Source organism: Dipodomys ordii, unplaced genomic scaffold (genome assembly GCF_000151885.1).
Source record: "Dipodomys ordii isolate 6190 unplaced genomic scaffold, Dord_2.0 Scaffold18, whole genome shotgun sequence".
In the NCBI taxonomy this organism is placed as follows: Eukaryota; Metazoa; Chordata; class Mammalia; order Rodentia; family Heteromyidae; genus Dipodomys; species Dipodomys ordii.
The window spans coordinates 6,443,425-6,464,399 of record NW_012267234.1 but is presented as its reverse complement, the minus strand read 5'-3'; the positions used below and the strand labels follow the sequence as shown (position 1 = coordinate 6,464,399).

General features: G+C 45.2%; 3 protein-coding genes across 3 annotated transcripts in view; all 3 read right to left on the bottom strand.

Annotated features, from left to right (window-relative positions):
* Positions 1-1,392, bottom strand: part of Cmtm2 (CKLF-like MARVEL transmembrane domain containing 2) — a 4,584-nt gene extending 3,192 nt beyond the window's left edge. The window contains exons 1-2 of the mRNA XM_013012648.1: positions 1,234-1,392; positions 980-1,138 (exon numbers count right to left, since the gene is read on the bottom strand). Coding sequence (XP_012868102.1) covers positions 980-1,138; positions 1,234-1,392 — 318 coding nt within the window. The remainder of the gene's footprint in view (positions 1-979; positions 1,139-1,233) is intronic.
* A 593-nt stretch (positions 1,393-1,985) lies between these two features.
* LOC105982920 (chemokine-like factor) lies at positions 1,986-11,037 on the bottom strand. The gene is made up of 4 exons (XM_013012647.1): positions 10,687-11,037; positions 6,016-6,174; positions 3,960-4,058; positions 1,986-2,108 (listed from the first exon to the last, which is right to left on the bottom strand). The coding sequence occupies exons 1-4, from the start codon at positions 11,035-11,037 to the stop codon at positions 1,986-1,988; spliced, it is 732 nt and encodes a 243-aa protein (XP_012868101.1).
* Positions 11,038-11,489: 452 nt separating this feature from the next.
* Positions 11,490-20,874, bottom strand: LOC105983054 (chemokine-like factor). The gene is made up of 4 exons (XM_013012801.1): positions 20,704-20,874; positions 17,395-17,553; positions 15,115-15,210; positions 11,490-11,681 (listed from the first exon to the last, which is right to left on the bottom strand). Exons 1-4 carry the CDS (start codon positions 20,791-20,793, stop codon positions 11,580-11,582), a joined length of 447 nt encoding a protein of 148 aa, XP_012868255.1. The 5' UTR covers positions 20,794-20,874; the 3' UTR covers positions 11,490-11,579.
* Positions 20,875-20,975: the final 101 nt, after the last annotated feature.

The following is a 20,975-nucleotide window of genomic DNA, read 5'->3' as shown; positions in this document are numbered from 1 at the left end:
ACACACACACACACACACACACACACACACACAAACCCAACCCCCTACAAAAAGAAACAACCCCCCTCAAAAAAAAAAAAACCCTTAAGGGACAGAGCCCAGGCCCTGAGTTCAAGCTGTAATACCAGCATGAAAAAAGAAAAAGAAGGAAAGAAAGAATGAATGAAAATCAGGTGCCATGGCTCATGTCTGCAATCCTAACTACTCAGGAGGCTGAGATCTGAGGATCATGGTTTGAAGCCAGCTTGGGCAGCAAAGTCAGTGAAACTCTTGTCTCAAATTAATCACCAGGAGTGGTTCAAAGTGGTAGAGTGCTAACCTTGAGCAAAAAAGCTCAGGGTCAGCGCCGAAGCCCTGAGTTCAAGCAAGCAAGCAAGAAAAAGAAAATTAAGGCAGATGTGGTGGCTCACCTCTCTAATTCTGTTTGCCTGGAAGGTCTTCGAGATTGGGAGGATCTTAGTTTGAGGTTAGCTAGAGCCAGAAAAGGTTCTGAGTTCCCGTCTCAACCAATAAAAGCTAGGCTTGGTGATACACACCTGTCATCCCAGCTATGAGACAACAGTAATACAACCGTAATCCAAATCTGCCAGATATAAACTGAAGACTCTGCACAAAACTATAAGGGGCATGGAGCTGGGTGCTGGTGGCAACTTTCTTCTTTGAATTCTGGAATGATCTCCCCAAATCCATGTGTGACTGGCAGATGGAGAAGAGCAATCCTTACATTCTTCTTCTCAGAGAGCAAGGTCCCAGGCCCTCTTCCTTCCAGTAAGAGTTTCCACTCTAACACAAGACACACTCAACTCAACTAAGTGTGGAGAGCATTTTCTGGCTAGCTGTCCCCGACCCCACCCGCTCCCCACAGCAGATCTTGAGCACAAGCATTAGAGGTGAGTTTCTGTCTGTTCGTTTTCTAAGTGCCAAGCCATGTTCGTGGTGAGCCGCCCAGAGCTCCCCTCCCGACCCCTCCCTCACTTACAGAAATAGGCCAAATGATGAAGGACAGGTATCTGTTAATGGCACAGATGTAGAGGATGAAAAAGAAGACAGCGATGAACAGTTCCATATAGAGGATCAGCGTCAAAATGGGGTGTGCGGTGGTCGTGGCGAATATCTTTATACTAGCTATCAGGCAGATCTGCACAGAAACATGCTCCTGAGTCCCTGGAACCCTCTCCCTACCCCCCCAACCTGGTCTTAGAACACCCACTCAGGGAGAGAGCTCTAACTTACCAAACCCAGGAGCTTGACTATGCCATGCCCGTTGATCCAGAATGGTTTATTGCTTTCTTTGACTTCGTTCTGGTGGTACACAACTCCCTTCTTCGTTTGATCCCAAATCTCCTTTGTGCGGGCGCCAAAAGTCTTGGGTTCCTGTGGCTTAGCAGTCATGGCTGGTTGGAATTTTCAGCTTTGTACAGCCTGGCTGACCTTGAGACTGGGCTTATGATTTCGGTCTCTTCTGTTGTCCCTGGACAGGCCCCGCCCAGGAACAAAGCCTAGTGTCTACCGATCGGCTCAGGGGCCACGCTCAGATAACTGCCAGGCTCAGCGCATGCCAACGCCTGTCCCCGCTCCGCGCGCGCCCGCTCGCCTCCAGAATGCGCTCGGGACTGGTTTGCCCACAGCGACCAGATCTGAAGCCTCCTTCGCGCCCCGCCTCCGGGCAGAGCTTTCCTGCTGGTTCTAGCCGGGTCTAGCCAGGTGGATTCGGGTTGAATCTGCCATGGGCTGGCTAGGCAGCGTCCTGGGTTGGGGTCCCCCCCCCCACCATAGTTGGTGCGCGCAGCCCCGCCGAGAAGCCCAATGCGACTTGTGGAGAGCAGGCAACACGCGGAAGCAGAAGTGTTCCCAACTAAGCAGCCCTGATTTTATATGGTCACACGGGAGGCCGGAATGGGTGACAGGGAGAGCTCAGTGGTGGCGTGGAGGCGTGGGTTACAAGCGCAGGGGGGCAGAGGGGGGCCGGGGAGACCCGCCCTGCTTCAGTTCGTCTTGAGCAAGGTCTCCGAGCTTGCCTTTGTCTGAGGCTCGTTCATCTGCCTCATCCTCCTGATGACCCCCAACGCATCCAAGCAACACAGGATGGCCGCTATGAGACACAGGTTCTGTCAGACGCAGGGGCATGCGCGGGAAAGAAAGGCTGGGTTATGTCAGGTGGGATCTGGGTCTGCGCACACAATGTCTCCTGTGCAGCTCTGACCTTCCATTACCATCCTGGCTGCTGCAGGTCTGTTCCGCCTTTTCCAGAGAAAGGAATTTGGGAAATGGGGTGGGGCTGGGGGAGGTTTTGGAGGCTCCTGGCAGTGGTGGTGGTGGTGGTGGTGGAGAAGGGCTCTTGGGCTGTATTAGGAGGATGGGAGGGCCAAAGGATGCTGGAAACGTCAGCCTCGATCTCTCTCTCTCTTTATGGGCGCTTAATTCCTAACTATCTTTTCCTAAGTAGTTCTTGTCTCGGCTAATATGTGAGCCCTCCAAGCTGGAAGGGGCTCTGTGCCCAAGCACTGAGCGTGGCTTGGCATAGTCCAGGAGAACTGACAAACATTCACCCATGATAGGATTAATTCCAAAAACTTCAACTCTGCCCACGTGCTGGTGGCTCATGCCTGTAATCCTAGCTACTCGGGAGGCTGAGACCTGAAGACTGTGATTCAAAGCCAACCTGGGCAGGAAAGTCTGACGCTTTATCTCCAATTAACTGCCAAAAAAATGCTGAAAATGGAACTGTGGCTCAAGTGGTAGGGCACTGGCATTGAGCAAAAAGCTCAATGAGAACACCAGGCCCTGAGTTCTAGCTCCAGGCTGACACAAAAAGAAGCAAAACTCTCCAATTCGTTTTTTTTTTTTTTCTGATGAATTTCTGTCAGCATTGTTTTACTTTTGGAACCAAAGTTCCATCTTTCCACTCCCCTACCTTCCAAGCACTCAATCTGCCTGTTATTCTGTTCTTCCATGTGAGATGGGGTTGAATCTCAGCCCATGATTCAGAACAGGTATTAAACCTATTAAACCTCAATTTCTACATCAGTAAAACCAGAGACAGTGCACTCTCTTTTTTTCTCTCTCCTGGAGTCTAAACTCAGGGGCTTCTGGTTGTTAGTCAGGTACTTTACTTTAGACATGTCTCCAACCCTTTTATGAATGTTAGTTAGTTTTCAGGTAATGTCTCACATTTTGTCTGGGTTAACCTCAGGTTGTAATCTTCTACCTACAGCCTCTTAATAGTTGGTAATCATAGGCTTGTATTACCACATCTGGCTTATTGAGATATGGGTGCTATGGGTTTTCCTTAAACTTTTGTCCTAGCTAGCCTCAACTCTTCCAATCTCCACCTCCCAGCCACCATGCCCAGCCCTTCACTGTCTTTAAAATACCACCTTTTAGTCCAGAAATGTCAAAGTCCCATTTGTAGGCATAAAATAGCTTGCTGCAATATTTTTTTTTTTGGTCGGTTGTGGGACTTGAACTCTGGGCCTGGGCACTGTCCCTCAGCTCTTCAGCTCAAGGCTAGCGCACTACCACTTGAGCGCCACAGTGCCACTTCTGGTTTCCTAGTGGTTAATTGGAGATAAGAGTCTCACAGACTTTTCTGCCCAGGCTGGCTTTGAACTGCAATCCTCAGATCTCAGCTTCCTGGTTAGCTAGAATTATGTGTGTGAGCCACTGGTGCCGGGTTTTGCCGCAATATTTTAAATATAGTGTATACCATTCTCAAAAGAGGTTACACAGACTCCTGTTTTGCCTTTTTTTTGTACTTAAGAGAATACATATTAGGGTTGTGACTTTTCATAAGCTTAAAGTCTTTGTGGCTTCACATCATTTGACATCACTACAAAAACAAGGGGAAGAGGGGAGTGGGGATTTTGTTTATTTTGTTTTGTTAGTGATGTAATGATGGTCTGTAGTTTCCTTTGTTAAGAGTCTTGATCTGAGATGGTGTTACTAAGGTCTATACTTACCCCTCCAACATAGAACAAATGCCTCCTTCCCTTCTCTTGGATTGTCATCATGGCAACCACTAAAAGGAATATAGTTGAAATGAAACTGTTCATAACATCCTGTAACACAAGATTGAAAATGGTAAGGTTTGCATGGAAATGTAATATTCGTATCATATTTTAATTGCCCAGGTTATTAAGGATGGATACCTTTTAAACACTTTCCTTCTTGGCACTAGAGGGGCACAGTTTCTACATTTTTCCAGAGATATGAGTTTTTTGATTTTAAGGTCTTGGAATGTATTGTCTATAAAAATAGCCTTACTTTCATTTTTAAAAATTTGACTTTTCCTCTGCTTTTTTTTTTAAATAAAAGGGCACAAGAAGATACTGAATGATCTAAAGACCCAGCTAAAGGATTTATTTTTCTATGTGGTACTGGGGTTTGGATTAAAGGCTTCACACTTGCTAGGCAGGTGTTTCTCTATGTGAACCAAACCTCGAACACCCTTTTGCATGTGTGTGTGTTTTGTGGGTGAGTGGGTATGTGTGCCAGTACAGGAGCTTGAACTCAATGCCTTGTTGCTCTCTCTTAGCTTTTTTTTTGTTTTCTGTTTTGGCCAGTCCTGGGGCTTGAACTCAGGGCCTGGGCACTGTCCCTGAGCCACTCTACCACTGGAGCCACAGCACCATTTCTGACTTCATCTGTGTATGTGGTGCTGAGGATTTGAACCCAGGGCTTTTTGCATGCTGGGCGAGCACTCTATCACTGAGCCACATTCCCAGCCCCAGCCCTTAGTTTTTTTGCACAAGGTCGTCACTTTACCACTTCCATTTCTGGTTTTTTGGTAGTTAACTGAAGATGAAAGTCTCTTGGACTTTCCTGTCTGGGTTGTCTTTGAACTGTGATCCTTAGATCTCAGCCTCCTGAGTTGCTAGGATTGCTGGCGTGAGCCACTGAGGCCCAGCTCACATTTGTTTTAATGTAAAACTTCTTTTGAGGGAAGGAAGTAAAATTTTAGATTGGCACCTTACAGATTTAATTTTATTCTTAGATTCTGAATTCACATCCCCCAAGAAACACACATCCATCTGAAAAGCAGGCCTGATTTTTCAGGAGTGGATTTTTTCTGCGGTTAACTTTTGATGTTTTCTGAAACAACCAAAATTGGGTCTGCCCTACTATCTGCAGGTGTTCCTCCTGTTTAGGTCAGCAAGTGAGGAGTCCTAGTATGGAGTGTGACATGCCTCTTGAAAAGGCTGTAATGTCTTATGTTTTGGTACATGGTAGAAAATACTGGCATGGGCACATGGAGAAGGGTTGGTGCAGATCAGAGTTGAGCTTTGCAGGCTCAGAGAGAGGTGTGCTTATAGCAGCTTTGTGAGAAACTTCAGACCTTAGGATTGTGTAAAACAAGATACTCAGATGTGAATGCAGCCAGGGGACAGGGGCCACTTGAACCACAGCTCCACTTCTGGTTTGGGGGGTTAATTGGAAATAAGAGTGGACTTTTCTGTCCAGAATTGACTTCAAACCAGGATCCTCAGATCTCAGCCTCCTGAGTAATTAGGATTATAGGTGTGAGCCATTCTTGAATACACACAAAAGGGAAGATGCTTGCAATCGATTAGGGTTCTCCCAAAAGATTTCCTACAACTCTATTATGTCAACATTTGCCTTTGGGAAGATGTCTGTCATTGTCAAAGTGCTATTTGAAAAGCAAAAAGCCTGAACTGTTTGACGACCACTGGCTGAGAAAATGTGTTCACTCATTGAGTATGAGGATTCAAATTTTTACCAGAAGATGTTAAAAAGTAGCCTGTGATTAATGACACAATGAGTTGGGCTTCATACTGAGTCCAGAACAGGGGTGTGTGTGTGTGTGTGTGTGTGTGTGTGTGTGTCTGTCTGTCTGTCTGTCTGTGCATGTATGTTGGCTTTGCTGTAGACAGAGAGGTTCAAGTGACCTTTCCAGATACTGGGCTCTCCCCTAGAACTGGGGCAGCTCTCTATCATAGCTCTGTTGTGTCCTTATCTAGAGAGAAACTCTGGTGAATTATAAAAATGAACACTTACAAGTAAAGGCCAGTTTAAACAGATGAGCAAGTGTTGAAGAGTTACCAGATATACTAAAATAAAGAAAATGACGATGCACACTTCCTGAACTGTGATTGCTATAAATGCTTGGTGGGCCTGGCCAATGATGAAACAACCAACCGCTCCCACCACAAATACCTGCAACAGAAGAAACAGGGTTTAATGCACATGGATATTTAAATAATAAATGCTGGATGCTGGTGGCTTATTCTTGTAATCCTGGATACTTACAAGGTTGAGATTTTGACTTGAGATCAGTCTAGGTTTTAAAAAAAATGTTTGAGAGAACTCTCTTCAACCCATAGCTGGATGACACCTGTTATCCTAGCTATGTGGGAGTCTAAGATTGAGAGTACCAAGATTCCAAGCCAGCCTGGGCAGAAAAGCCCACAAGACTCCATCTCAATGGAAGAGGCTGGTCGGTTGGTACACACCTGCCATTTCAGCTCTAATGGGAATTCTAAAATAGGAAGACCATAGTCCAGGTACATACCAGTCCAAATACATGCCTGAACAAGAAGATGGACTCATCTCAAAACTAAACAGCATGCAAAAGGGCAAGAGGTGGGGCTCAGTGGAAGAGAGTCTGCTGAGCAAACATGAGGCCGTGAGTTCAAACCCAGTATTGCCAAAACATAAGAAAATGAGTAAATAACTAAGTTGTCAAGCCAGGCACTGGTGACTCATGCCTGTAATCCTAGCTATTCAGGAAGCTGAGACTTGGGGATTGTGGTTTGAAGTCAGACTGGGCAGAAAAGTCTAAGACTCTTAAGTCCAATTAATTACCAGTAAGCTAAGGGATAGCACCTATGCCTTGAGTTCAAGCCCCAAAATTGATATCAAAAAGAAATAGTCAAAATGTAAATTTGCTTAAATAATGTATTTGCCCATTTTATTTTGCACCTAGAGTTTAATTTTAAAATTTATGACTTTAAGCAAGTAAATAATGTGTGCAAGTGATAAAATGTTGCACAATATAGAAATGTTAAAAAAATTCTGTGTTTTTCTTTTCCCCTAGTTTGTCTCCTGGGAGGAAATTGTTATTAACAGTTTCTTTTTCTTTTTATTGGTCATGGGGCTTCAACTCTGGGCCTGGGTTATGTCCCTGAGCTCTTCAGCTCAAGGTGAGTACTCTACCACTTGAGCCACAACACCACTTCCATTTTTCTGGTGGTTAATTGGAGTTAAAAGTCTCACAGATTTTCCTTCCTGGGCTGGCTTTGAACTGTGATCCTCCGATCTCAGTCTCTTGAGTAGCTAAGATTACAGGTGTGAACCACCAGTGCCCAGCTAACAGTTTATTTTTCTAGAAAGAAGTCTATACACATATACAGCACAGCACAGCACAGCCTTGTAACTGAACTCCAGCCACTATTGTATATTACATTTTTTGATGTATTTGGAGAGATGATTCTTTCTTATTGAGTTGTCAGTTCCTTCTGTAGTGCCTTTATTTTTGTGCCTGGGGCTTGAACTCCCGGCCTAGGCACTGTCTCTTAGCTTTTTTTTTTTTCAATCTGGTGCCATAACTCCACTTCTAGCTTTTTGCTGTTGAACTGAAGACAGGAATCACATAGAATTTCCTGCCTAGGCTGGCTTTGAAGTTCTATAGGAAATCGTTTCATTTATTTATGAACTCAGTAGTTTAAATTGTCTGCTTCCTAGTTGTTTACCTTCGATATTTTAGATTTATAATCACATCAGTTGAAAGAAATGATATACTTTTACATTTTTTTATTTTATTTATTTTGAGGTAGACTCTTCCTATTTTGCATAGGCTGGCCTTGAATTCAAGATCTTGACTGCTGGGATTACAGGTACATGCTACTTAGCCTGGCTTCTATTTCCTAGTTGTGATGATTTGGGATTCCACAAAAACTACTGAATAATAAGCTTTGTGGGCATCTTTCTTCTCCCTCATTTTCATGGGAATACTTCTGATGTTTATTTAAAGATGATAAGGACTTTTAGTTTGAGAGGTTAATTTCTCTCTTTTTTTTTTTGGTGGTTGGAGGGTGGTTGTTCTGAAGCTTGAACTTTGGTCCTAGGTGCTGTCCCTGAGCTCAGCTTTTGTGCCCAAGGCTAGCTGTCTACCACTTGAACCACAGCTCCATTTCTGGTTTTCTGATGGTTAATTGGAGGTAAGAGTCTAATAGGCTTTCCTGTCTGGCCTGGCTTTGAGCCTCAATCCTCAGATCTCAGCCTCCTGAGTAGCTAGGATTAAGGGCCAGAGCTACTAGTCTGTATATAAATGAAATATCTATATATTCCCCTCTTCTTCCTCTTTTTGGTATGAACTATATGCTGAATTTTATCACTTTTTTAAACTCCATTAGATCTTACCTCATAATTTTCCTCCTTTTATAATATGGTCATTATTTTAATAGAGTCCTAATGCTAACTCATTCTTATTTCCTCCTGGTGATATTTTAAAAAAACATATTGGTAAAATTTTCTGATGTTAATTTTTTTCCATACTAGGGATCTGACTCAGGATCTCAGCCACGCTAAGCACCTGCTCTACCACTGAGCTCTGAGCTCCATTTCTAGTAAGTGTGTTTGGTACAAGTAAGATATAGATTTGGCCAGGCATCAGTGGCTCACGCTTGTAATTCTAGCTACTCAGGAGGCTGAGATCTGAGGATCTCGATTCAAAGCCAGCCTGGTCATGAGTGTGTGACTCTTCTCTCCAATAAACCACCAGAACACCAGAAGTGGTGCTGTGGCTCAAGTGGTAGAGTGCTTGCTTGAGCTGAAGAGCTGAGGCCCAGGCCCAGAGTTCAAACCCCACCACCACCTGAATTTTATCAGGGCTTTTTTTTGGTTTGTGTGTGTGTGTGTGTGTGTGTGTGTGTGCATGTTTTGGTTTTGAGGCTTGAACTCAGGGCCTGAGTACTGTCCCTGCATGCTTTTTTTTTTTGCTCAAGGCTAGTAACTCTATCACTTGAGCCACAGCTTCACTTTTGGCTTTTTCTTTTTTGGGGGAGGGGGTGAGTTAATTGGAGATAAGACTCATGGACTTTTCTGCCTGGACGTGTTTTGTACTCTGATCCTCACATCTCAGTCTCCTGAGATTATGGGTGTGAGCCACTGGACCTGGCATGATCAGATTTTGATACCAGCGTTTGACTGACTTTATAAAAAACAAATTCAGAAATGTTTTTCCTTATGTTCTCTGAAAAAAAAAATTGAGTAGTGTCAGGTTTGAATAGTAGTATCATGAAGGTTTGAATTTTTAAGCTGTGAGAAACTCTGGGCCAGATTCACTTTTGAAAAATACTCCATGCCTAATGTTCCTCTTTCTTCTATGCTTGTATATTGATATGTTCAGATCTGTTGCTAGTCTAAGATCAGTTTTGGTCATGTATATTTTCTTAGAGAGTCGGCTGTTATTCGGACTGAGATCTTTGCCCTGTTGCCTGTCATTATATCCCATTCTGTTTTTTAACTTCAAACATGTTCTCTCTCCCCTTTTCCCCTGTATTATATTGGCCAGTAATGTATCAATTCAAGAGCAGAAGAGCCTGACAGGCAATCAGGGGAAAGGCCCCCTCCCAGAGGATGTGCATCCTTCACCATGGCCTCGAGCAGTCAAGTATGCAGGCCCCTAGACACCAATTACCAATTGTCTTGCATCAATCATCACGGCCCATTGCCCCTGGAACACTTGCGTGTGCCCCAGAGGTGTGCAGGGGAGCAGGCATCCTGTCAGAGGCTAAAGAATGCATGGAGAGCTCTTGCAGGCTGCCCAGAGCCTCTGAGTTGATCTGGAGATGGATAGGCAGGCTGTCCAATGATTTTAAGAGTCATATAGTTCTCTCCTAGAGACATCTTATTAACCCTTGTACACCCTTGGGATCTCTGGTCTAGCAGGAGTTCTGCTTATCTTTTTCTTCAGTAAGTCTCTGCCATTTTACTTCTCCCCTCTGTGTCCATGGACCCGTTATTTGAGATGATAAAGATGAGAGATCTCATCCAGGGGCTATAGTTTTTCAGTTTCAATTAGGCTTTTCAACGTTATTTTCCTGTATGGCATTACTTGGTCCTCAATTCAGAGTCTCATGCTTGCTAGGCAGATGCTCTGCCACTTGAGGCATACCTCCAAGCCCCCTTAATAAATGTCTTTGAAATGGCAGCCCTTGTATTGATCAAGCCCACCCTTTGTTTTAAATTTACACATTTCTGCTACAAGCGTCATTGATTCCCTAATTTCCTAGAAGAGGAAAACTTGAGAAATATAAGAGACAGATATTTGCCAATCACCAGTGGCCCATGCTTGTAATCCTAGCTACTCAGGAGGCTGAGATCTGAGGATCATAGTTAAAAGCCAGCCGGGGCAGAAAAGTTCATGAGGCTCTTGTCTCCAACTCCCAGCAAAAAGCCAGAAGTGGAATTGTGGCTCTTAAGTGGTAGAGCGCCAGTGTGAGCCAGAGGCTCTGAGTTCAAGTCCCAGTACTGTCATGCACACACACACACACACACACACACACACACACACACACACACACACACACACACACACGGGAGAAAGGCGGGGCAAGTAATGGAGGCAGAAGAACCGTGAGTCATAGAATTATTTCCCTAGCTGGGCCTCTGGACCGCAGTCGTTGAGGCCAGGCGACCCTCCACCCGCCCAGCCACCATCCTCACCATCCTCAAAATCTTCAGGATTCCATGGAGAGAGAATAAAAACGCCTTGCAGCTGTCAGTGTATTTTTCCGGAACCTTGGTGCGATGCTTAGCCCGATTCATGGCGGCTTCCTTCCCTGCTGTTTCCCAGGGCTTCCTGGGTAGGGACTCCCTAAATTCTTCATGCTCTGGCTTCAAAGAATGAATGGACTGCGGGGAGTGCCGGGAGGGCGCCTCGGGCCGGCTGTGCAGCGAGGGCGCACTGTGGATGGAGCTCCCCGAGCGCTGAGTGTCCGCAGGAGCCGATGTGGCAGGGAACGCAGGGGGCTCCAATGGGTCCAAGTATCCGGAAGGGACCCTTTCCGGATTCATGGTGGGGTCGGGGGGCCGGGGGGACCTGGCGTGGGCAGGCTGGCTCTGTGACTTCCAGCTGGCGCCCAGGCGGTGGCTCTCGCCTGGGAAGGGGAACTAGCGCCGCGCCCCAACGGCTGCTGGCCACCCATCCCGCGTGCGCCCTGGTTCTGGACGCCCCCCGCCCCAGGACAGGACCACGTTCCCCGCCCCCCTCCGTCCCCCCTCCGCTGCTCGCCCCCTCCACCAGGGGAGCTCCAAATCCCTGCATCCCCACTCAGGCTGAGGAAGCAGTTCTGAGTCACTGAGGGCCATCTTGGGTGCTTCTACCCTGCCACAGGCTTGGGGAGCAGATACCTGCCCCCCCTTTTCACTCCCCCCATTCCCAAGCTCCAAGGAAGTTTGTGCCCAGGGTTCGCAGATCTCTGCCTCCAGATCCCACGCTGAGATTCAAATGAGAATGGCAGAAAATGTAGGGAAGAATAAAGAAATTATATTTAATCCTTAGCACCAACTAAAAAGGAATATAAAAAAAATCACAAAGCGTTGTTTTGGTCAAGTGTTCATGTCTTTTTCTGATAAGGACCACCGGGATTAAATAGAAGTTTCCGGTAAATGAGGGCACTGTCGGCCAGACAGCACACCACCGTCAGAAGACCAAACACCTAGAAAGGAAGACACACTGGTCACCAGCTTCTGTCATTCATGCAGTTTAAAGTGGTCTACCCACCCGATTGCTACCTGCTGGGGTCCTGCCACCCTACTTTAAAAGGGGAAGAGACTTTGCAGGTCCTGGCCACGTTTCCCCAAACCTGCCTACACAAAAGGAAAGGCAGGAAAAACACTGAAGTGGTATGGGCTCTGAAATACTTGGTCTGTCTCTCATTGGTATTGGGCTTGAACTTTGGGCTTCAGCACTCTACCATTTGAGCCACAGCCTTTTGGTAGTTAGCTGGAGATCAGCGTCTTGTAGACTTTCTTGCTCAGGCTGGCTTTGAACTGTAATCCTCAGATCTCAGCTTCCTGACTAGCAAGGATTACAGGCTTGAGTTGTGAATATATTCTGAATATATTCTTTTATGGCCGACTGACCACATTTGGTTATCAACATTTCTCTTCCTAGTGTTTAACTGTTTGATTTCCCTATTGCCAATCAGGTGAAAGGGCCAGAGCTAGCGTCAGCTGGGTGTGATGGTACACGCTTTGTACTGTAATGTCTGGGTATTGCAAAACAAAACAAAACAGAGCCAACAGCAGCTCCAGATGAAATCATGGAGACTACAGCTGTGGTCAAAGCTCTGGAGAACAGGAGTGACAAAATGATCCAAAGCAAACTTCAAAGGTCTTAGGACAATAAAATTGGGGTAAGAGGAACAAGCTATATTTATGTTCAGGGCCTTTAGGAATTCTGATGGTTGAGCGCTGATAGGAGCTAGGTTGGAGAACGGCATTCCTGGCATGCCATTCAGTTTGACAGGGTACCACTACACAGTGCTGGACGCTGTGGGCAGCTCTGTTGGCCTGGGCTGTGCAGTCAGAGCAGCCATCAGTCTACAAGGCCATGTGTGTTGGAGGCAGCAAGTGGGGGAGATGGACTCCTATTGTTCCAGCTTCAGTGAGCTTTCAACATGTCTGTCTTCCTGGCTCCCACATCCGCCCTTTCTACCCACTCTCAAGCCATCTCCTCCTGGGTTCTGACCACACTGATCCTTCTAGGTCTTTGGCATTTCTGCCCATTGCTAATTCTGTTTCTGGGAGCTTTGCCCCTCCTCCCCCTTGTGTTGTCGGCTGTGGGCCAACTCTGGGCCTGGGCGCTGTCCCTTAGCTTTTTAGCTCAAGGCTAGCACTCTACCACTTGAGCTACAGTGCCACTTCCGGTTTTCTGGTGGTTTATTGGCGATAAGAGTCTCATGGACTTTCCTGCCTGGGCTAGCTTTGAACTGCGACCCTCAGATCCTCAGATCCTCCTGAGGAGCTAGGATTATAGGTGTGAGCCCTTGGTACCCAGCAGCTTTCCCCTTTTCTTCTTCTTATTTTTGGCATCATATTAATTCCACTGACAGAGAGAGGTGGTGGGACAAAGACAGTTCTGCAAAGGGCAGAATTGTCAGTTACACATCTATAACTCCTGTTAGGCTCTAAGCAACTTGAGGACAGACAGGGCTCATGCCTTATCTCAGGATTGTCTGAAATGAATATGGGAGTCACCAATGTGAGCCAAGTGATGGAAGACTTTCTAAGAGTCATATGAAAAAAAAAAAAGAGCAAAATTGGGCTGGGAAGGTGGCTCAGCGGTAGAGTGCTTGCCTTGCATGCATGAGGCCCCGGGTTCGATTTCTCAGCACCACATAAGCAAAAAGAAAAAAGCCGGAAGTGGCGCTGTGGCTCAAATGGTAGAGTGCTAGCCTTGAGCTGAAGAGCTGAGGGACAGCGCCCAGGCCCAGAGTTCAGGCCCCACGAATGGACCCCCCCCAAAAAAAAGAGCAAAATTGATTTTACTAATCCATCTTAGTAGCTCAATATATCCAAAATATTGTCGCTTAGTATGTCATTTAGGATAATAAAGTTAATAATGAAGTGGTTTTACCTTTTTTTTTTTGTGGGGACTGGGAGACAGCAAATTTTTGGGATTCAATGTGTATTTTATACTGAAAGCTTATTTCAATTGAGACTAATCACACCTTACATTTCAAATACTCAGTAGCCACATATGACTGGTGTTTATTCCTATCTGATAGCATAACTCTATTTTCCCAGGACTTAATTTGAACAAAAAGTTCTATGGCCCTTCTTTCTTCATAGCAGACAAGAATAAGAGTTTTAAAAACAAGTATAACAAAAAAGGAAAAAAGAAAAAGAACAGCTGGGTGCCAGTGGCTCATGCCTGTAATCCTAGCTACTCAGGAGCATGAGATCTCAGGATCACAGTTTTAAGACAGCCTGGGCAGGAAGGTCTGTGAGACTTTTATTGCTCATTAATCAGCAAAAAGCTGGAAGTGGAGCTGTGGGGCTCAAGTGGTATAGGGCCAGCCTTGAGTTTTCTGAAAAACTAAAGGACAGTGCCCTGGCCTTGAGTTCAAGCCTCAGTACAGGAATACAACAACAAAAAGTCCAAAACAACAACAACAACAAAAGAAACAGATACAAATAAAACAAAACAAAAATTAAAAGAACAGGAGGTTGCTGGGTGCCCGTGGCTCACCTCTGTAATCCTAGCTACTCAGGAGGCTGAGATCTGAGGATCACTGTTCAAAGCTAGCCTGGGCAGGAAAGTCTGGGAGACTCTTATTTGGCACTGTGGCTTAAGTGGTAGAGTGCTTGCCTTGAGCTGAAGAGCACAGGGACAGTGCTCAAGCCCAGAGTTCAAGTCCTATAACCGACAAAAACAAAACAGTAGGAGGTGATAGGAAATGTTTTATTTCAATCCTTCACATCAGAACCTAAAAAAGGCAAACAATTCTGAATTGCAGAAGAATCAGGTTTGAGGAAGTTGATGTGCTTCTTTTCTAGAACTCTTCTGAACAATCCTCTAGTTACCACGCTTCCTATTACATTCCCTTACCGTAAGGACATCTCTTAGATTCCACCTGAAGAACTACTAGATGGTTTGTCTCACCTAAATAAGGAATCCTCAAGTTCTAGTATGAAATCATGTTCCTGTTAATTAGGGCATGAATTCATTCAAACAAAACATTCAGCTGAGCTGGGTGCCAGTGGTGAAGCCTGTAATCCTAGCTACTCAGGAAGCTGAGATCTGAGGATCGAGGTTCAAAGCCAGCCCGGGTAGGAAAGTCCGTGAAACTCTTATCGCCAATAAACCACTCGAAAACTGGAAGTGGTGCTGTGGCTCAAGTGGTAGAGTGCTCGCCTTGAGCTGAAGAGCTGAGGGACAGCACTCAGGCCCAGAATTCAAGCCCCACGACCAACCGAAAAAAAAAATCAGCTGGTCAGTACTTTATTCTGATACCCCTCCCCCTCCATACCACCCCTGCCGCCCAGTGAAGAATAGAGGAAGGTTTTCTGCACTTGTATCTGTGTTTCAAATAAGTTGCATTCTGAGCAAACCCAAAGAAAGAAACTAGGAAGATTTTGACTTACTCCTCCAAGGATGGTCAAGGTTGTAGTTTCTGGCAGCAGAGCCAACACAGATATGATGACCATGAACAAAGTTGTTACCAATGAGTTGATAATATCCTAGAAACACAGAAGAGGAAGGTCAGCTTTACACAAAGGCTGCCCGCTTTCCAAGGGCTGGGCATGGAGCTCAGTGATACAGCACTATCACAGCGTGTGCAAGACTTTTTTTTTTTTTTGGGTCATGGGGCCTGAACTCTGGGCCTGGGCACTGTCCCTCAGCTCTTCAGCTCAAGGCTAGCGCTCTACCACTTGAGCCACAGCACCACTTCCGGCTTTTTTCTTTTTGCTTATGTGATGCTGAGGAATCGAACCCAGGGCTTCAGGCATGCAAAGCAAGTGCTCCACCACTGAGCCACCTTCCCAGCCCCTGTGCAAGACTTTTAATTTCTAGCAAGAAGAAGAAGGAGACAGAGATGGATGGGAAGAAGGAAGGAGGAGAAGGGGGGGAAGTGGAGGAAATAAGATGAACAAGCCAACAGGCCATGTTTAAAAAACCCCAAAATAAAGTGTTAGTTTTCTCAAGACTTTGAAAGTTCTATTTTCTTTTTCTTTCTTTCTTTCTTTTTTTTTGTCAGTCTTGGGTCTTGAACTCTGGGCCTGGGCGTTATCTCTGAGCTCTTCAGCTCAAGGCTAGTGCTCTTCCAGAGTCTCATGGACTTTCCTGCCTGGGCTGGCTTTGAACCAAGATTCTCAGATCTCAGCCTCCTGAGTAGGTAGGATTACAGGCATGAGCCATGGGCGCCCGGCTGTAGCTGGAGGGAGAAACTCCTGTGCTTAGGAAAAAAAGTAATGTGTTATAGAGAAGGTTTAGGGTACAATGGGTACTCTGGGAAGTCAGAATGCTTCTTTTTAGTAATGTAATAGAAAATATGAGGTAGTCTGCATTGCATGCCAAACAACTTTAAAATGCAATTAATAAAACAAAATACTATACCCTTAAAAGGAAAAAAAATAGTAATTTCGGGATAAACCTCTGCCAGTTATGTTATTTTTTATTAATGAATTATTTTGGTGGTATTGGAGTTTGAATGCAGGGCTTTGCATTTGATACACAGGTGCTACTGCAAGCCACACTTTGACTTTAGTCTCTTTTCTCCACTGGCTGAGGTAAGGCCTAGCTTCCTGCCTGGGTGTGCACCTGAACTACACTCCTATTTTACACTTCTTGCCACAGCGGGGATGACAGGTGCACATGACCATGCCCAGCTTTTCATTGAGGTGGGTTCTCAAAAGATTTCTCTGCCTGGGTTGTCCTGCAGTAATGACCCTCCTTATCTCACTCTCCCATGTGTCTAGCAAAAGCCACTACTCCCAGCTATTGGTTGAGAAGGCAGCTCACAAGCTTTTTTTAAAATTCCAGACTGGCCTCAAACCACACTCCACCTTCTCTCAGCCTCCCAAGTAGTTAGGATTACAGGCATAAGCCACCGGTGTCAAATCTCAGCCCGATTATTTCTAATTATCTAGCTCATTCATTTAATATTTTCTCCAAATGAAACAATTTTTCACTCTGAACTGTGGTTTTATGAGGTGCAATTGACATTTTTATTTCATGTCATCTATGATTGCAGATAAATAGGCAAAAAGGAATTAAAGCTAGAAGACTAAACTTGTAACTTCTGAAATGTTAGAAAAGCAGTTATTAAAAAGGAAGTAGAGGGCTGGGAAGGTGGCTCAGTGGTAGAGTGCTTGCCTTCCATGCATGAGGTCCTGGGTTTGATTTCTCAGCACCACATAAGCAGAAAAAGCCAGAAGTGGGACTATGGCTCAAGTGGTAGAGCAAAAGAGCTGAGGGATAGTGCTCAGGCCCAGACTTCAGGCCCCATGACTGACACACACAAAATAAATAGGAAGTAGAGTGGGGCACTGGTGTCTCATGCCCATAATCCCAGCTACTCAGGAAGCTGAGATCTGAGGATCACAGTTTGAAGCCAGCCTGGGCAGAAAAGTCAGTGAGAATCTTATTTCCATTTAACCACCAAAAAGCTAGACGTGGAACTATGGTTCAACTGGTAGAGTGTGCTAGCCTTGAACCAAAAAGTCAAGGACAGTGCCCAGGTCCTGAGTTCAAGCCCTGGGACTGGCAGCAAAAAACCAAAACAGGGCATCTTAGTAGTGAGTACAGTTTGTAAGCCAATCAGAGACCACCTAAAAGGTTTAAGGAAACCAAAAAATAGAGTTTATTACAATGACTCAGCAGGAAAAAGTAATTTAATATTAAGGATGAAACAGAATACTTACAAGCAAAGGCCAGAATAACCAATTCATCAACCGATCAAGTCTGAATATATATAAAATTATGAAAAAGGAAACAACAGTGACTTCAAATCCAGTGACCACGATATATGGTTCAGGGGCCTTTGCGAAGATAAAGAAAGCCAACGATGTCACAGTTACTCCCTGGGGGGAAGGAAAAATGTGATTTATTCAATGACTACGAAATACAAGCTTAAGTGTGTCAATGATCATTATTTATTTGTCTAGTTATTTATTTTGTGGCATTGGAGATTGAATCCAGGGCCTTGTGCATGCTAAGTAAGTATTGTACTGAGCAACACAATGCCCAGACAAAAACAATCACTCCTAAAGCAACTAAATTGGTGTCTCATCTGCACACACATATAACATGATTAAACAGATGGATCCTGACTTCTCTTTAGAGAACAAGGTATGTGTTTTAAGTGACACTATTCCCATGTCTGGGCTCTTTCTTTTTTTGGGGGGGTCCGGTTGTGGGGCCTGAACTCTGGGCCTGGGCACTGTCCCTCAGATCTTCAGCTCAAGGCTAGCGCTCTACCACTTGAGCCACAGTGCCACTTCCAGCTTTTTTTTTCCTTTTTGCTTATGTAGTACTGAGGAATCGAACCCAGGGCCTCATGCATGCAATGCAAGCGCTCTACCACTGAGCCACCTTCCCAGCCCCCCATGTCTGGTCTCTTGACCCCTCTTCCCCGCCTTTTTCTTTTGCCAGTACTGGGGCTTGAACTCAGGGACTTCATATCTTGCTTGGCTTTTTTTGCTTAAGGCTAGTTTTTGTTTAAGCCTCTACCACTTAAGCCATACTTCCACTTCAAGCTCTTTGCTGGTTAACTGGAGATAAGAACCTCATAGATTTTCCTGCCAACGCTGGTTTTGAAACCCTTAGATCTCAGTCTCCTGAATAGTAGGATTACAGATGTGAACCACTAGCACCTGGCAGGAGCCATCTTGACTCTTCTTGTCTGCTTCATCAGTAAATCTTGTTAGTGTTCCTTCCAAATTACAAGTTGAATATCGCTCTACTATGAAATTCTGGAATGTTCCAAAAATCTCAAGTGTTTTTTTTTTTGAACTCCGGGCCTGGGCACTGTTCCTGAGCTTCTTTTGTTCAGGTCTCTACCACTTGAGCCCCAGTGCCACTTCTGGATTTTTCTGAGTCTCACATTTTTTCTTCCCTGGGCTGACTTTGAACCATGATTCTCAGATCTCAGCCTCCTGAGGAGGCTAGGATTATAGGCATTAGCCACCAGCACCTGGACAAAATCTAAAGTTTTCTAAATGCTGAAATGACACTATAAAACTCCACACCTGACCTCGATTTGAGCACAAACTGCGTCATGCTCGCACAGAATTCTTAAGAACACTGATACTATTACTTTTCAGCTATGTGTTCAAGGTATTTATAAAGGAATTTTGTGTTTAGATTTGGGTCTTATAACTGAGAAATCTCATTAGTTATATGCAAATGTTATAAAAATCTAAAATACTTATCTCAAGCTTTTTGGGATAAGGGGTTTTCAACCCATATATCCCAAATGTAACCACTTATCACTTGCTATGCTACTAGTAGCCACTAGGTGGCTGTTCCCAGTCACAATCATCTCTTGCTAAGAGTCCTGCTAAAGCTCTAACTGGATTGAGTCTAACTTTGTTCTAATCTCCTGTCTCTTAGCACTGATCTACTTACTGATAACAAAACCTCAGGTCTACATTTTTCTTCTTCTTCTGGTGTGAGTCAGATTATAAAATCCTACACTGCTTTATCTCCACTGTGCCTCTTGTTCCTCTTTCCTAGTTCTGCTTCGGCGCTTCTAGGCTTATTCATTCCCACCTCACTACATTACTGTTTTCCTCTGCTGTAAACACACTTCCTCCAGATTCTCATTGCTAACCCCACATCCCACTCAGCCTTCTGTTCAGTTCAGATATTACCTTCATAAGACTCAGCCTGATCACCTATTCCTGCCACAGGCAGTCTTCCCCTCCAGCTCTCTCCTCCTTTATCCTCTCTTACCTGGTCTTCTGGAATACTTCATATTTATTGTTTCTCCCCTCCCCTCCCCTCCCAATACACAGACTCCACCAGGGAACTGCTGCATTGTTCATTGGTATCTCTCTTGAGCCTGGAATAGACCTAAGAATTGACAGGCACTTACGAAATATTTCTGAATAAATGAAACTGTTCAATTTTTTTTGCCATTCACTGTAGAAATGGGCTGGCATTTGCCTCCAGGCCTTTTGTTCAGGAAAATTTAAAACTCATTTTTTTTCTCCAACTTTGTTCCTAACTCTTCTTTAAGTTATTTGGACATATTTCCTTGTAACATTATCTACTTCAACTTCCTCTTTCACAAGTCAACTCTTCAAAACACAAAACAAACTTATTTTTTCCTTCCTTTTGAGTTTTCTTCAGTTATTTTAAACTATGCTAGTTTCTACCTCTCTAACAAGACTAGCTTTTGACTCCCTCCCCTCCCCCACCAATAATGGCACACTTTCTCCTAACCTCTGTTCAGAACTGACTGCACTGATGCTGGTAAGTGTCAACCCTTAAAAATAGGCAGTTCTCCTTTTTTGTGTGCTTTGTTCTGGGATGTACCGGCCTCGAACTCCATCATATCAAACATTCGACTTAAAAGTTTTCTTTGTTGCTTTGTTTGTCCCTCCCTCATGGTATAACCCCTGTTTTCACTGTATTTGATGTTGGTATAATTTGGGGAGGGGAAGGGAAAAAACAAATCGTTTAAATAGGGATACAGGAGGACCCATTGCAACAATGAGATGTACAAGACGCTATGTCGAAAAACAAACTTTACAACTTTGGGGGGATGGAAGGGCGGGGATGGGAAGGGAGTTAACAATGCTTGATAAGAAATGCACCCATTACCTTGCTCATGTAATTGTAACCCCTCTGTACAGTATTTTCACAATAAAAAAATTAAGAAAAAAAGAAAGTATGGGACCACAGCATCATCACAGCTCCTGCGAGCTTTCTTATCTAGTTGGCTTATCTGATGCCCGAGGGCAGCTTGCCTTCCTAGCCTGGGAGATAACTGGACACCGGATTTGTGGGTCCCAGAGAAAGCCGTTCAGAGTGAGTTTGATGAGTAGTACCCCCCCAAACCCTCTGAAGGGGGGACGGTGCCCAATGGCTTATCTTCATTCTCCCATCCCTGGGGTGGGGGTGGGGGGCAGGTGGGACCCCTCGGAAGACGTGGATAAAAAACCCAGGTTGACAGCACTAGAGATCTTGGGCTCTGCCCGGCCCTGGGTCCCAGCCCTGGCTCTTACCAGCCGCAGCAACTTTACGTGGCCTTTCACGCTGCAGCAGAAGGGGCGGTACCTTCCTTTCACCCGGCTGGTCTCCGTCGTGCCCATCATCAGCCGTACACCCCCACACTAGGCTGTGGGTTCGAGACTCGTGCGGAGATCGCAACCGTCAGGGCCACGCCCAGCAGCTGCTGCGCGCGCTGGGGGGCGCATGCGCTGCCGGGCGCTCCGTGGGCTCCACTCCTGCGCACGCGCCCCGCCGTCTCTGGCAGGCAGGGCGGGGCCCGTTGCAA